The 15,235-nt window shown below is 53.4% G+C and overlaps 4 protein-coding genes across 4 annotated transcripts; all 4 read right to left on the reverse strand.

Moving 5' to 3' along the window:
- Window positions 1-227: 227 nt before the first annotated feature.
- Window positions 228-6,040, reverse strand: LOC128718415 (uncharacterized). Its single transcript, XM_053812045.1, has 8 exons — window positions 5,896-6,040; window positions 5,442-5,625; window positions 5,029-5,356; window positions 4,419-4,963; window positions 3,706-3,743; window positions 904-1,385; window positions 648-831; window positions 228-574 (listed from the first exon to the last, which is right to left on the reverse strand). The coding sequence occupies exons 1-8, from the start codon at window positions 6,038-6,040 to the stop codon at window positions 228-230; spliced, it is 2,253 nt and encodes a 750-aa protein (XP_053668020.1).
- A 629-nt stretch (window positions 6,041-6,669) lies between these two features.
- LOC128712820 (uncharacterized) lies at window positions 6,670-7,215 on the reverse strand. The gene is made up of 2 exons (XM_053807694.1): window positions 7,125-7,215; window positions 6,670-7,061 (listed from the first exon to the last, which is right to left on the reverse strand). Exons 1-2 carry the CDS (start codon window positions 7,213-7,215, stop codon window positions 6,670-6,672), a joined length of 483 nt encoding a protein of 160 aa, XP_053663669.1.
- Window positions 7,216-7,565: 350 nt separating this feature from the next.
- Window positions 7,566-8,072, reverse strand: LOC128713581 (uncharacterized). Its single transcript, XM_053808479.1, has one exon. It carries the CDS (start codon window positions 8,070-8,072, stop codon window positions 7,566-7,568), a length of 507 nt encoding a protein of 168 aa, XP_053664454.1.
- A 645-nt stretch (window positions 8,073-8,717) lies between these two features.
- LOC128718426 (forkhead box protein L2) lies at window positions 8,718-11,483 on the reverse strand. Its single transcript, XM_053812055.1, has 7 exons — window positions 10,823-11,483; window positions 10,733-10,759; window positions 10,558-10,634; window positions 10,386-10,487; window positions 9,813-10,183; window positions 8,892-9,375; window positions 8,718-8,774 (listed from the first exon to the last, which is right to left on the reverse strand). Exons 1-7 carry the CDS (start codon window positions 11,349-11,351, stop codon window positions 8,718-8,720), a joined length of 1,647 nt encoding a protein of 548 aa, XP_053668030.1. The 5' UTR covers window positions 11,352-11,483.
- Window positions 11,484-15,235: the final 3,752 nt, after the last annotated feature.

The following is a 15,235-nucleotide window of genomic DNA, read 5'->3' on the forward strand; positions in this document are numbered from 1 at the left end:
GTGACAATCTGTTCGGTGATCGACACTTTCCGTAGTGCTATTTTCATTCAAATCGTTTAGACGATCTTCTTAATTGTCCTCCTCTCTCTCTCTCTCCTGCTCTGTATATCATATATATCCCTCTTCCTCTATCTCTCTGTCTACTTGCTTAAAATTCTAACCATGGCGCGCTCGCAAAAGAAATCTATTTGGAACAAGTTTCGTCTAAGTCGAACGGTCCCACGTCCCTATGCCCAAACGATACTTTCGATCCAGTCGATGTAGGCGGCGACACGCGTGGACACACTGGGCGTGTTACTGCCACAACCGTTCCCGAACGACGTGACACCGACCAGCTTGTACTTGCCGTCGTCCATAATCTGCAGTGGCCCGCCAGAATCGCCCTGGCACGTGTCGCCCACCACCTTCGTTTCTTCGTTTTCGCGACCGGTAGCGCAGTACTGGGTCGCGACGATACCCTGCGGCAGCTTCCGGTTGTTCTTCAGCAGGTTGCTGTCGGCAAAGCTTTGGTTGCACTTTTGCCACGCGACTGTTGTAAGGTTCACCTTCATCAGCTGGTTCGACCGGAGATTACCTAAAGCAGAGATTACCAAGAGGGTCAGAAAAGGGTGGGACAGCTGGGCTGAATGGTTGCTTCATAGACATACGGTCGAGATCGATGATGCCGTATCCTTCCGCGGTGAGTACCGTTGCCTCGGGCAGATCCGCTAGATCATCGTTCAGACAGATTGGATTCACATCCGGTTCGTTCTCGATGCGTCTTTCCAGCTGCACTAGCGCAATGTCATGATAGTTCCGATTGGTCCGATACTCCGGATGGGGAAAGAATGCCTACAACGCACAGAAATGGAAATGGTTTAGACATCTTTAAACCGCCAGGCGAACAGGTGGCACAACTCATACCTTGATTCCCACCACAACGCCATGATTACCGGGGGCAAGATTGTTGGTACCGAGGATGGCCACCGTCGGTCGATCGTTCGTCGGTATACAGTGGGCGGCGGTCAGCAGGAAGTCGGTCGATACGAGGCTCGCACCGCACCGATAGCTCACGTTCTGGCTGTCCTCCTCCGTCGGGTAACCGAGCGCCGCCATAAACGGGAACTCGCCCTCGCTCGCCTCCTCGCCGTCGATGATGTGGAAGGTGAGGCGCGACGTGTACTTCGGCACCTGCTCGCATGCCAGCCGGGACCGTACGCCGGACGGTCGCGCACCGACCGTGCCGTTCGTTTTGCAGCATATCACCTCCACCAGCCCATCGAAACCGCACGAGACACGGTCGGCAAAGCGGCGGTTCTTGACGATCACCTCCAGAAACCAGGGACAGGCGGTCGCATCGGTACAGACACCGGCCGTACCATCGCGCAACTCGCACCTATCGCCCTCTGGGAAAGTAAAAGAACAAGACGCACATTAGCGCGAGGGACGAGGGCCTTGCAAACGTGAGGCCGGCTGTGTGCAGGGTGCAGTCGGGAGATTAGTACGTGCTGCATGCCACACGCACTCCCCAGACTCCCGAAACCGACACGCTCCACAATGAACACGGGTGGTGGAGAAATCCCGGCCCGATTCTCTCTCAATCTTTCCCAATTCCCTGTCGCTTGTTTTGGCTCACCGTCGGGGTCATGCTGCAGGTTATCAATCGCAGCGTTCTGGCTGCGAAGCTTTTTTTTTTCAACGCTCGCCTATCGCCAGCAATGCACACCACAAAACATTCGCCACTCCGTTGCAAAACAGGGGAGGAGGGGAGGGGGGGAAGGTACTCGATTCCGAAGTACCGAACCGGATCCTCTATATCCAACCAAATTCCCCCCCTCCCCCCCCAAACATGTTGGGAAATCCAATTCTGCCCAGTACCTACCGTAAAGCATCTGACAGAGGGCACCGCCAGTAGCAGCTGCCAGCAGCAGAAGTGTACCCGCTATTTGCCGCATTCCAGGCGCGTACCAATACACCGATGTCGAGGGGTATTTTTTTTTCTCCTTTTTGGGTTTGTTTGTCAGGAAACGTTTGAGCGCTTTCGTTGTGGGCACCGCACACAACAGGTCGGCCCGGCCGTTCGCTGCGATTTCTGCACGGGGGTATTACCAATGGTAGAGACGACCGCAACCGGTCATTGGCCTTTCTCGCTCGCTTGCACTGCTGGTGTCTCGCTCGCGCAACGGTCAGCCATCGCCCGGATTCAGGCCCGAACCATTGCGTCACGGCGAAGTGCGAGAATAAACCGAAAATAAAACAATAAGCACTGCACGGGCGACTCTCGGCGATTGAATGTCAAAACGGTCGGGATGTGGTGTGCGATCCAGTTACGGTTGAACCATTGCACGTGTTAAGGCACTACAAATACACCCGCACGGATATACAGGGCACGGAGATAGAGCGGGACGTTGCGAGCTACAGCAGTGTCGCTAGGATAGCGTTCGTAGCAAAACGCAGGACGACATTCAGATGAGCAGTTTTAAGCTTTCGTCCCGTTCTTGCAAGAGGTTTGATCTGACGTTTGCTTGATTGATGGCGATCATCCACCCTGTCCCACAGGTGTCTGTCGCTTTTCGTACACGCAGCTGATTGTCGATACGGAGACCCTCGAACACCACCACCTTCGTCCTAGACACGGCTGAGGGGGGGTGGGGGGAAGCGAAAAAAGGTTGCGCTGAGGTTGGTGGACGTGTGATCTCTGCTCACTGCCACTGGACGATCTGCGCCGACGAAGCTCACGAAGCCGACTAACGGGTTCGTCGTGCGAGGCCACCGCGCACAGATGAGTCGCTGCGTTCCCACTCGGGCGATTCGCTTTGCTTTGGGGGGATTTTTAACGAGCGTGTATGTGTGGTCTCTGTTTGTACACGAGGTGTTACTTCCGACCGGGGCACCCTCTAATCAGTCTCCCGGAGCGAGATCTCTGTAAACCCTTAAGATGCTGGGAGTTGAGCCAAACGAATGAGGCAAATTAGCTGCTCATAGTACAACCTTGTCCGTTTTTTTTTTCTCTTAGTCTTATTAAGCCTTCAACAGATTGTCCATTAATCGAAGACATCCAAGAGTGAGTTGCAGCACCATGGGCAAAACTTCCAGGAACTTCCAGATTTTTCCACACAGATCAAATCCATTCGGGCACAAACGTTCCTTCCGCTGCAACAAAACAAGTTACGCTCCCTGTCGTGAGATATCTTCCCGGAACGGCGACACAGATTTGCAAAACGCATTCCACCCCACGCTGGGGGGTATTCCCGGAACCTGCGTAAATACCGCAACCAGACACCCGATCCCGGCCGCGCAAGCGAGACGCAGAAAGCGCAAGAAGGCGACACACGATGTGGCGGCCTAAAATGGGTCGTAGCGAACGTTCCAACACCGGTCGGGGATGGAGCACGTCGCCGTTCGACACGCGAATTATCACCCTCAAGGTTTCCGGGGCCGGATCGTTCTTTTGTTTGGTTTGGTTGTGTTGTTTTGCACCGTGTGCATGTTCTATAAAGCTCATTGCTCTCGCTGGTGCTCCAAAGTTGCACATTCATGCTTGGGCAACAGAGGCGTTAACATCAGTTAACACGGCGAGAATAAAACCGATGGTGTCCGAGCACTGACAGTGACATTGATGCCAACCGGTCATACTGCAGTCTGAGGAAGCTTCTCTCAAAATACCTGTCGCGAAGAACGAAGCTGGGACTATACAGAACTTAATTAGCTCCAGTACTCACATACGTCTCTGAGACATGGACTCTATCTCAAAACCCTCGTAGCTGCGTTCAAGAGGAAGATACTCAAAAGGATTAGGATATACTCAGAAGGAAGATACTCAGAAGGAAGGAAGGAGAAGGCCCCGTTTGTGTGGAAGGACAATGGAGGAGCCGCTACAATGACGAGCTCTATGAGCTGCGGAATAGGCTCGCCGGTAGGCTGGTCACGTCATGAGAATAACTCCGGACAACCCAGCCCATAAAGTCCTCCTAGGACGTCCACATGGACAGAGGAGGCGTGGTAGGCCCAAATAGACATAACGTTAAGACGTTATCTTACTTATCTTAGTAGGCAAGTATGGAGCGCTGAACTTCTGACACTGGGTGGTGGTGACAGAAAAGCTCTACGCGTCTGTATAAAAGTTCACAACAACATCACGGACGTCCCCGATATACGGCCCGGTCGTTCTACCGATAAATAAAAAATAAATCACTAAAGTCTCGGACATAGCACGTTTCTCAAAAACAACAAAGACTTACGGAGATCCACACGGGTGTCGTGAGGTATTGAAGCTAGATTGCTTGCATTTTAGTACCATGTAAGAGTAGGAGAGCGTAACTCCATCGTGTCGCTGTATCAGATCTCCGGTATAATCTCCAGGAATCCGTTTTTGGGGTAACATTAGGGTCATGGCAACTACTTCCAGGAAGTTAAGATAGGATCACAAGGGAACTCACGCTGCATCGCGTGAGTCTGATGGCCACACGTGCGATTCGATCCAGTCCAGGTAATACGAGATGCGCGTGTAGACGGAAGGTGTATTTGAGCCACAGCCGGCCCCGAACGAGGTGACACCGAGCAGGTAGTACTTCGGTTCGTAAGCACCACCGGCGACATAGTACAGCGGACCACCTGAGTCACCCTCGCACGCATCATTCGCTAGCGGATAGCCATCGACCAGGTGGGTAGTACCGCCGGCACAGTACTGTGACGGTCGTATGCCATCCTTCATGCGGGCTTTGAACATGGCGTACGCTTTATTACACTCCTCCTCCGGCACGGGGGACAGGTACGTCTGCATTAGCGCTTCCGGTGAGTATCGATGCGTCGTGTAGCCCCAACCGGCGGTATAGAGCACGGTCTTATCATCGAAATTGGCGTCATCCACATGGAGGCAGGTCGGTTGCAGTACCGAGTCGAACATAAACTGGCTGGTCACCTCGAGCAGCGCGATGTCCTCGTACTTCTGGCTGTTCTTGTACTTCGGATGCACGATGATGGTCTGGCGGCGGAATGGTTGAGGTTACTTGGTTGCGTGTTTTGCAGATTACGGGCGGCCGTGCCTACCTTGATCGTGCGATCCTGCACTTCCTCTGGAAAGGCGGGCTTCACTAGATTCACCGTGCCCATCCGCACTATTACCGGCGCGCCGAACGTTGTACTGTTGCAGCAGTGCGCTGCGGTGACTAGGAATCGGAGCGTGATCAGACTACTACCGCACGCCCACTTGTACGCCGATCCGTCCTCCGCATCATCCTCACGGTAGCCAAGCGCACCGATGAACGGCACCTCGCCAATGTGCGATTTGCTGCCACCGACGATGTGGTACGACAGCCGCGAGAGCTTCCCGTCGTACGTTGCGCAAGCCTTCACCGATGCCCGCACGCCAACCCGGCTAGGCAAAAGGGAGAGGCGAGTTTCAGAGAGGCGTGACCAGCAGCAAACAGTCAATAGGGAGCCACCCGCAAACCGGCACTTACTTCGATTTGGTGTGCCCGTCGCCGGTGCGACAGCAGACGATCGGTTCGTCACCTTCAAACCCACAGTTGACCAGCTGCTGGGTGGTGATCTCGTGCGCACGCAGTGCAGGCCGTAACCAGGCACAGCCGGACGCCCGTCTGCAGACTCCCTCCTCGCCCGTATGCAGTTGACACTTATCGTTCTCTTTGTGGTTGGGAGGGAAAGCTAATGAGGTATGCGTAAACGGGGCACCCAACCGGCGGTGTGTTACCTACCGAACAGCTCCTCTACGGCGCAGGTGACAAGAGAGAGGGTGGCCAGCGATAACACCGGCCACCAGCGGTTGGCAAGCGGACATGGAAACCGCATATTATATTCCGGATGGCAATCACCAAACGAGACCGCAATGAGGCGATGCCAGTTGATGGGACGAAGACTGGTCTGGTCACCAACCAAAACACTTGTCTCACGCACCTTCGACACTACTCTCGCACTGTCTCGTCCCCGCTCCTAGGCCCGAATGATGCTCAGAACTTTTGCTCAGCTTCACAGCCGATTGTGCACTGAGCGAAATGTATCGCATGATGAAGATCTGCAGATACGTCCACAACAGCACCATCGTGCCGAAACGCACACACCTTTGCACGCTCCACCAGAGGAAAGTGTGATGATCGGCGATAAGCGGGGGGAGACACCGGACAAAAGAACAATCACAAACGACAACAACCGCTCTTCGTGTGGTGTGGCGAGGATCGTCTCCATGATGAAACTTTTCTCTCCCGATTCCTCTCGGTCTCTCACACACTCGAACGTTCTGATCGGAGCGTTTGTGGTGCTTGATCGGAATTTTCGGCACTCGCACAATGGTACAGACGCGGGTTTGCAAACAAACCGGATCGAAGAAACGTGCCCAGCACGAACACTCACACGAGCGCGCTTGGCCCATCGGTTGACCTGCTCGTGGTGTTCACCCAACGGTGGCACCAGCTCCTTCCGCAGTAGGAAAACAAAAACCGGTCCCGTGGGTGGATCCGGTCCGGTTGGTATCAGAATGCCGGAGCCAAGATAACACCCCAGGAGGTTCAAGGTCATAAGGCGATTTCTGCAAACAACAACGGCCGCCCCTTGGCGGTAGTAATGTCCAGCACACGCAAGAAGAATTCCGGTTTTTTTTTTTTAATGTGCTCTTGTTGGTCCCATGGTCCGCGTCAGGGTTTCTCGCTTTATTCGCCATTCCACTCACGACCCTCACAGTACCAGCGTCACCTGCAGCAGATTGACGACATCGTCGTAACTATCTTCCTGCGTGCGCACGCAGATGTCCACCCGCCGGTAACCACCGCCGCGAAGATCCTCGTGTGTGTCGCGCACCTGCAACCGGACGGCACGCCGGAAATGGCGATTCAGCTCCGGTATGCATGCCTCCTTCCCGTACGGTAACCGCAGATCCGGATCCATCCCGACCGTCACGTACGGTGCCCGGTTGTCGAGGTACTCCTGCAGCGTGTACAGCTTCCGGTTCTCGGCGTCCAGATAGTCCCGCTTCCGGTCCGAGTCGAACAGTGGATGGTAGGCGGTGAGCGTGATCGGCCCGTACGTCACATTGCCGGGACAGTCCAGCTCGGACGCATCGAAAATGTCTTGAAAAGGGGGGGGTAAGAAGTGAGTGCGGGCTACTGCCGGTCATCCACTGCGCCACTTACAGTTGTGTTCTTTGCCATCGGCAGATGTCAGCAGCACGCCCACGGACGAAACAACCAGAGCGAGACGTAGTGCAAGATGTAGCGAACGCATTTCGAAGCAGCAGACACCTTAGAATGACGGGTTGATTGCAGTAGCTTTCACTGCGCACTAAGCGTTGGCTGGCAGTAGCAAACTGCTTCCCGCACACCAAACACTCGAAAGCAGGTCAAACGGTGGCGAAGAAGTGCGAACTGCCTATACAAAACATGTTGACTCAGCCAGGTGTCAAATTGTCAAAAAACAAATTGGCCAGGTGTTGCTATTATAATCGGTTATACTCAATACATGAAAACAATTTATTCTGCTAGACTCACACACTGCAACGAACACTCACTGATACGTTCTCTCCCCGCACCATGGCACTCGCGGCGAAAGAGAATGGATACAGCGCGTGCTACCGTCTAGCGTCCGTAGATGGCGGCGTTGTAGTTGAAAAAGAATGTGTCGTACGCTTCGATCACCAGTCGCACGTTGCGTTGACCCACACCACCAGACACGATGTAGCCCCGGCCGGCGGATGAACTTTGATTCACCACTACCTCCACGTACGTGACGAAGGCACCAACGCCGGCCGTTGGGTACTGCAGTTCGAGCTTAACGTCCTGCGGTGTCGCCCACGACTGCTGGTTCGATGCCATGCCGACCAACCGCTCGCCGGCGGAGTGCTGTCCGATGGTATAGGTGATCACCTGCCGGGTACTGCCGGCCTCCGGCACGGTCGCCGAACGGGATGCGAGTGGCACGAGGTGTAGATCGGGATTTGCCTTGCGGTACGCTGCCATATCCGGGATGGTTTCGATGGACACCTGCACGGATGGTGAGACATCCACCGGTGTGCAGCTCGCACCGCCCAGCAGTAGAACCAGCGCGACACCCAAACAGCTCACCATGCCAGCGGATGGAGACATTGCGACTAGTGCGATTGACGACTATTAGGCCCAGCTTCCAGAGTTGTAATGCTTGCAGAAGTCCCGGTACACTACCCTTATATACCCGATGCGAGGTGCTATCACGCAGAACTGGGTTAGCCGGCACTCTCCGGTGCGCAAACGGAAACGCCACTCGAAAGATAGCTGCTTCCGACCCTGTCCCGAAACCACTCCAACGCATCTTGAGGTTAGTTGCGTCTTATCGAAACACTGTCGCACAAAACAATGGTCATTGAGTCACCGCGGCGCGCAAAGGGGTGGGGATTGTAACCGGTGTGCCCTACTGTGATATCTTCCCGCTGCTAATGCCAATGCACAATTACAAACGGGACCAAGCGGGATTTCTTTCCACCTTAAGAAGACTCGTATCTGGTGTGAAGTGTTTGCTGCGGAAAAGATGTTGCACTTTATTGGACGCAAAACAGTGTTGTGTAGGAGATTAGCGAACCAGCTGAGAACCGGAACTCTTAGGTTCGAAGCGAACTCCACCCCGGGAAGTACCTGGAAGAATTAAAAGATGCTTAGCGGAATAGAGGAACCGAATGTCATTTAGTGAGCAGAACCCCTGAAAACATCAAAACGTTGCTGAGATATATACACCGGATGATAAAATCCCACATTTGTCTAACCATTGAGCAGTCGTGGCTGGAGCCCGTTGACATCTCCACGGTACGGCTGCGGCTACAGAGAAGATACAAAACACATGCGTAACTCACTCTGCAGGGGTTAGAACTATCTGCGGAGTGCGGACAAAATGTGTGTGTGTGTGTGTGTGTCACAACACGTAAGGAGCAGTACGGAAAAGGGAATGGTGAGGCAGGAGGTGGGTTGTTTGGTTGACCGTCGGGTGCTTCGGTTACCGTCTGCTGTAGTCGGACTTCTTCGCCGCCGGGCGCCTGGTGGCGACGGTGTGGATCTCCTTCTCGCCAGCGGCCCCCGGTACCGACCTGCCGGTGTTGCCGGTCGGCTCCCCGACGGTGTACTCCCCGCCGTACCGAACATCCGCACCGGGACCGGCGATCGCCATCGGGTCGTCGTGCAGTTCGTGGTCGCCGGCGGCGATCGGTTCGGCGCCGCCGACCGTCGGCGTGCGGGAGGATACCGGCGCACCGGTGGCAGGGTCGGTAAGCGGTGGCATCGAGATGTCGTACTTCCGGGGCCGGCCACGGGATAGGTGACGCCGCTTGAGAAACTCGTGATCGTCCACCATCCAGAACGAGCCGAAATCGTCCTCGTACCGCACGAAGCACTTGTGCAGCGACAGGTTGGTGCGTATTGCGTTCTGTGTGTTTGTGTAACGTGTGCGAAGCGTGTGCGTGGAAGAGGGAACGGAACGGGAGAAAACCAACACATGAACTCTCCGACCCGCATGGTCCAAGTTGAAAGGCAGAGTTCATTGTTCTACGACGCAGCAAAGCAGTCCGTTGGGTTGTGGTTGTTGAAGGAAAGAGAGAGCGTCCGCACACCCGAGACACGAACCGCAATGGCAGCGTGTGGCAGAGAGTACACACACCGATGGCGGTTAGTAAAGCCTCCTAGGCTAGTGGCGAAAAGCAGACGGCAAGTCATTGTAGTGAGGGACACTCGGTGGTCCCCTTCGAATAGCAAACAAAACTACTCTGAGGCACTACCGCAGCTCAGGCGAGGCTAGTGGGAAAGGTAGGAGATGGGCACGAGCGGGAAGATTGGCATGTGTGGGTGAGACACTTGAACACGAACCGTTTGTAGAAGAATGGTGGTGGCGGTGGTTTGAGCGTGCTGGCCACACTGGCCACGATGGCCGCCCGGGCGGGCGATCCCGGCAGCGGGTGGTTCGGGGCCGTATGCTGGGGTGATGCCGCTGTCGGCAGTGTCACTGCCGGCGATGGTTGCTTCTTCTTGCCCTGATGTCCCGAACCGGCACCGGGCCCGGCCAGCGATGTGCCTGGATGATGCTGCTGCTGCTGCTGCTGGAACTTAAACTGCATGATGCCGAGCTTCTGGGGTCGACGCTTACAGAACTCGGCCTCGTTCACCGTCCACACGGCGCCCTTTATGTTTTCCACCCGCATGAAGCACTTGTGCAGCGACAGGTTGTGCCGGACGGCGTTCTGGGGCGAATGTGCAGGTGTGTTGAAGGTGTTTATGACGTATATGACAACCGATTCGTGGTGAGCTGGGCTGCGGCTCACCAGCAGTTGGAACAAAGTCGTTCAAAGGCCTACTGGCCGTACGCACCTGATCCCGACTACCCCCCCAGTTCCCGACCCGCTATTGGGAGGCAGATAACATAAAGGGTGTTCCAGTACTTACCTTCCAGGTTGCCGCATTCCGCCGGAAGTAGCAGAACGTGTTCTGGAACCAGTTGTAGATTTCGTTCAGCGTCAGTTGCTTCTCGGGCGACTCGATGATGGCCTGGGAAATATTGGAGAGCTAGTTGCAGGGCTGGGCGACGACTGCGGGGGCCGGTGTCGGGTTAGCTTACCTGGCGGATGAGTGACGCGTACGTAAACGGTGGACGTACGTCATGGCTGCGATAGAACTCCCTATTCTTGTGCACATCTGCCGCATATACGTTCAGATAGGAAGAGGTAGAAGAGGGGGTTTTCTTTTAGTTTTGTTTCTAGTGTTCTTGCAGCTACTCCTGTGAGATCTCTTACCGTCCTGCACATCCGGGTAGTTGAGCTCTGCAAGAAGCAAGAACAAATCAGATGCAGGAGACGAGATGGAACGCAACACCGGCCACTTACCATCGCTGTCCTGCGGGGAAAAGTACTTCGGCCGTACGGCTCCTCCACCCTTGGCACCCTTCCCTGTGGCACCCTGCCCGGCCGCGGTCATCGGCCCTGTGCCGTGCGCACCCGTCACCGGTGGGGACAGCGAATGGAGTGACGATTGTTGCTGTTGCTGCTGTGCGGTACCGTGGTGATGGTGGAGATGGTGTCCCGATCCGACCGCCGACCCCACCCCCACATGCTGGTGGGGTAGCCGGGCGCCGAACGCACCCTGCACCATGTCGGCGGCCAGCTCGGCCGGGAAGCGCAAACCAGCGATCAGATCGAACGGACCCGTCACGGCGGGCGAGGGCACGGTGGCGGCCTGGGACGGGGCGGCCGACGGTAGCGGCGGTATCGTGGGCAGCTGCGCCAGGAACGAGCCACCGAACAGGGCAGCCGGTGTGCGGAGCATCTCGTTCTTCTTGTTCAGGTGCAGTATCATCGCCTGCAGCCGGTCGCGCTCCTTTTGCAGCTGCAGATGTAGCTGGCATACGACCTCCATCTGGATGCGCGCCTGGGCGGCCGAGTAGTCCCCGTTGATGTGGTCCGAATGGAGATGGCTGTAGAAGTCCTCGAACTCGTCGAACACCCGCTCGCAACCGGGCCAACGGCACGCACCACCACCGAACAGTGGGTGGATCGAGGTGGACCCGGCGCGGGAAGAAGACGACCCGTTGCCTGGTTCGTCTGCAATAGGAAGCAGGGGAGGGGAAGAGAGAGGAAATATTTGAAGAAGTGATTAGCCAAATGGTAGTGCACTGTTGTTTCGTTGTTGATCAGCATTGATAGGTGAGCTTAGTGGAGGAGTGGCTGCTGACAGCTACTAATGAGAGCTCCAGCAATCGTAACGGATGCAGTTGATGGTGGCCTCTGAAGACACTTGGGGGGGGGGCCCCGGGTGGAAACGCGGCGGGTACGCTGTGGATGTACAGAAAATGTATAAGTTGATGGTGGTTCTGGACCGTTCGTCTCGCGAGTGCATCTAAGAGACCGAATTCTCCGAATATTCCAGGAAATTCTACCACCGACACGGCGACGGTTGCAACCGTCGTAAAACTGCATCCGCGATGGCGTGTCTAGACAAAAATGGCATACTCCTCCCGAACACTTGCACACACCCACACACACAAACACACACACGTAAAGGAGTGCATTGGTGCACACGTCTGCGCTCTCCGCTCGACCACGCTGGTGTTGCACTCGAGATTCGGGTGTGATGCTGACCATCTCCTGCTCTTCATTACATCTTTAAAAAAAAAAAGAATCAGAAACTGCAACGAACAATCAGACGAAGGGAAAAAAAACAACAATAACACATGAAAAGCATTGTGTGGCGCTATAACGCAATGACTCCAATGGTTGGCTGTGCAGCACAGCGTGTGCAACGCTGCTCCTGAAACAATCTTTCTTTACAAAATGCACACACACACACACGCACACTCCAACATCTCCGATGCACACGATGCAATGAAAAAGCTGTGTGGTGCCATTTTGGCCAACAGCTCTGCCTCGCTGTAAACTGAATTGTTTCATCATTTTCACGCCTATTTCGCACGCACTTTCATATTAGCAGAGCAAAGCAAATAACAAAAAAAAAAACGCGGCACACAAAGCTGCAATCCTCGTTGTGAAATGTAAAATCAGCCACAAATCTCCCCCTCCCCACCCGAAAAGGAAACAGCAAAAGAAAGGAAGAGAAATGAACTAAAACGAGTAGCAAAAGTTGATGCTGAAAGCACCGGTTGAACGAGCGCCTGGACGGTATGCAACCCGCACCGTGGATGGAATCGTTCTGTGGCGAAGGTTTGCTCCATTGCCATTCGCCTGCTCTTATACGTGCGTGTGTGTGTGTGTGTGTGTGTGTGTCATTTCATTCTTTCTCTCTCGCTCTCTTTCACGCGGCAGAAGAGGGAAGAGCGTTGATGCGCAGACGCTGGAAAGCGCAATCACCCCTTCGCTGATTGAAAGCGCCTGGCAGGTATGCAATCGCTTACGCCCGTGCGCTCAGTTGCAGAGCGTACCGTTTGGTCGTTGCAGGTGGAAAAGGGGTCGTACACTTATTGTTGCAAATCGTGTTTTACACCGTCCAAGAATGGAAAGAAGCAAACAAAAAGTACACACACACAAGACGCAATCAGTTTTAGTAATAGCTGTATATATATATATATGTATACACATATGTATATATATATACATATATTTGAGTTTGTTTTCTTTTCTTCCATCTGCCATATACAGTCACTGTGAAATGTTACAGTTAATGTGTTTTTTTTTTTGGTTGCACTTAAACGTACTAGCGTTACTGGCTTTTTTGTGTTGTTTCTCTCTCTCTCCTGCTGTATAGTAATTTGTAATATATTTTTTTTGTATTAGATTGTTCATCCATTTGCTTCCTTCGTGCGTGCGGGGGCTTGATGCACAATTCTGCATTCCCCATTTTGTTCATCCTTCCACACGCACACACACACACACACACTCGCGCACACTCACACAAAGCAGTACATGCATACACAAACGGTTTTCTCACCCCAGTTCCCTTTCGCCGACCCTCACCCAACATCCAATATGGCTCCAAACTTGACAGCGTGTGTATGTGTGTACGGGGACTTTATTTGTAGTATCTGTTACTGTTCACCCTTTGTGGTTTTTGCTTTTGCTGCTACCGTGGCGCACTCTAGTACCGAACCGGGAACACCTTTCCGCTTACAAAACTAAAGTGCATCGGGGCCCGGCGTCCCCACGCCTAAATACGCCCCCGCCCTTATCATATCCGAGAGGGGGCGGGCGGGAGATGTGGGGGAGGGGGTTTGTTTTCTTTTATTTTTGCTTTGTTCTCTTCTTTCACTGCTCATTTCCTGTATTTGACACAAATAAGAACCGAAACACGTGTTTCACATCCACCCGTCCACGCGGAGTTGCTTTCATTATCCTTTGGATGTTCCAACTGCTTCTGTTTTCATATAGGGGAGAAGGATGAGGGGGAGGGGAGGAGGGAGAAAAAAAACAACAAATGTCAACAGAAATGCGAACAGAGGATCATTAGTTTCTCAGCCTACGACATAGTGCAGTTCCTGCTCGGTTACTGTTCCGTTCTTCTTCTATTTTCCGTTCTCTATTTACACACATATATTAACGCAAACAACAAAAAAAAAAAGACGGAAAAGACCGATAGAGAGAGAAAAAAATGGGAGGAAAAAAAAACATTACACATTTGTTCATTTTGTTTCGTTTCTTGACGGGTTCTCGCTTTACACTGCCCTAACCTAACCACACTACTACTACCTTACCACACTACCAACTACGCACGCACACCACGCGTCCTTGACCCCTCACTAAGCTGCTGCATCTCGGCTGGTTGGCCGGCTTGCATCATTAACATCTGCGCTCGCACACACACATACACACAGAACACACACGCACGCAGTTCGTTCATCCTCGCGCACACGGATCACTAAAAGTATCGAATGCAGGCAAAACCCGCATACCCTTATACAAACGCGCTGTACTTAAACATCTACATACATAAATAAATATACACACATACACACACATCTGTACACCTTGCTAAACGCATCGGTGCGCATTGACGGTTCGCTCAGATCGCGCTAAGGAAATGGTGACCGTAACGCTTTGATTCGTGAGTGTGTGGGTGTGTGCGGTGTGCAGTAAGCCGCCTTTGCTTTTGGCAGCTCTTTTACTCACACACGCGCACACACAAAATCACACATAAACAACAGTACCGTGTGCAAGCGCCCACACCTGTCCGCCGAACATCAACAGAAACCTAATTCTAACCTAAAAAAAAAAACAAACAAACAAACAACCTTCACCGTTCTGTGCCGCTCCGTCCCAGTACTTCGTCGCCCTGTCGGAAAGGGTGCCCCTACAGGCGGAAGAAGCTGTATAAAACAATACCACTCGAAACCGGTGGTTTACACTTTACACAACGCACACTGAATGTATCAGGGCGTGGGCGTGTGTGACGTATGCGTCGTGTACGCGCGAGATCACAAGTAAACAATGAAACGCTAGGACTAGAAACAGGGGAGAGAGTGGGGAGCGCGATTCTCGCAATGTGTCACGCAACTACTGCTAACAAAGGTGGGATGCAAACCGACCTAAACGGTGTTTAATACCAAAAAAACCTCATAGAGGGCGCTCTATGTCAATAGGACGGATCTCGCTCTTTTTTTTGTTGTTTGGTTTGATAGTCGTACGCTCGTGCGCACATGCTTCTGCAAGCAGGATTCCATCGAAAGAGAAGTAGATAACGCTACGCAGGGACGGGCTGAAGCGTTGGTGAAGGTGTGACGACTTCCTAACAACTAGATAACAACAGCGATTATCTAAAAAAACCCTTCCGTTTGCCATTCGTTCGTTTGCTTA

The sequence above is a fragment of the Anopheles marshallii genome, chromosome X (genome assembly GCF_943734725.1).
Source record: "Anopheles marshallii chromosome X, idAnoMarsDA_429_01, whole genome shotgun sequence".
Lineage (NCBI taxonomy): Eukaryota > Metazoa > Arthropoda > Insecta > Diptera > Culicidae > Anopheles > Anopheles marshallii.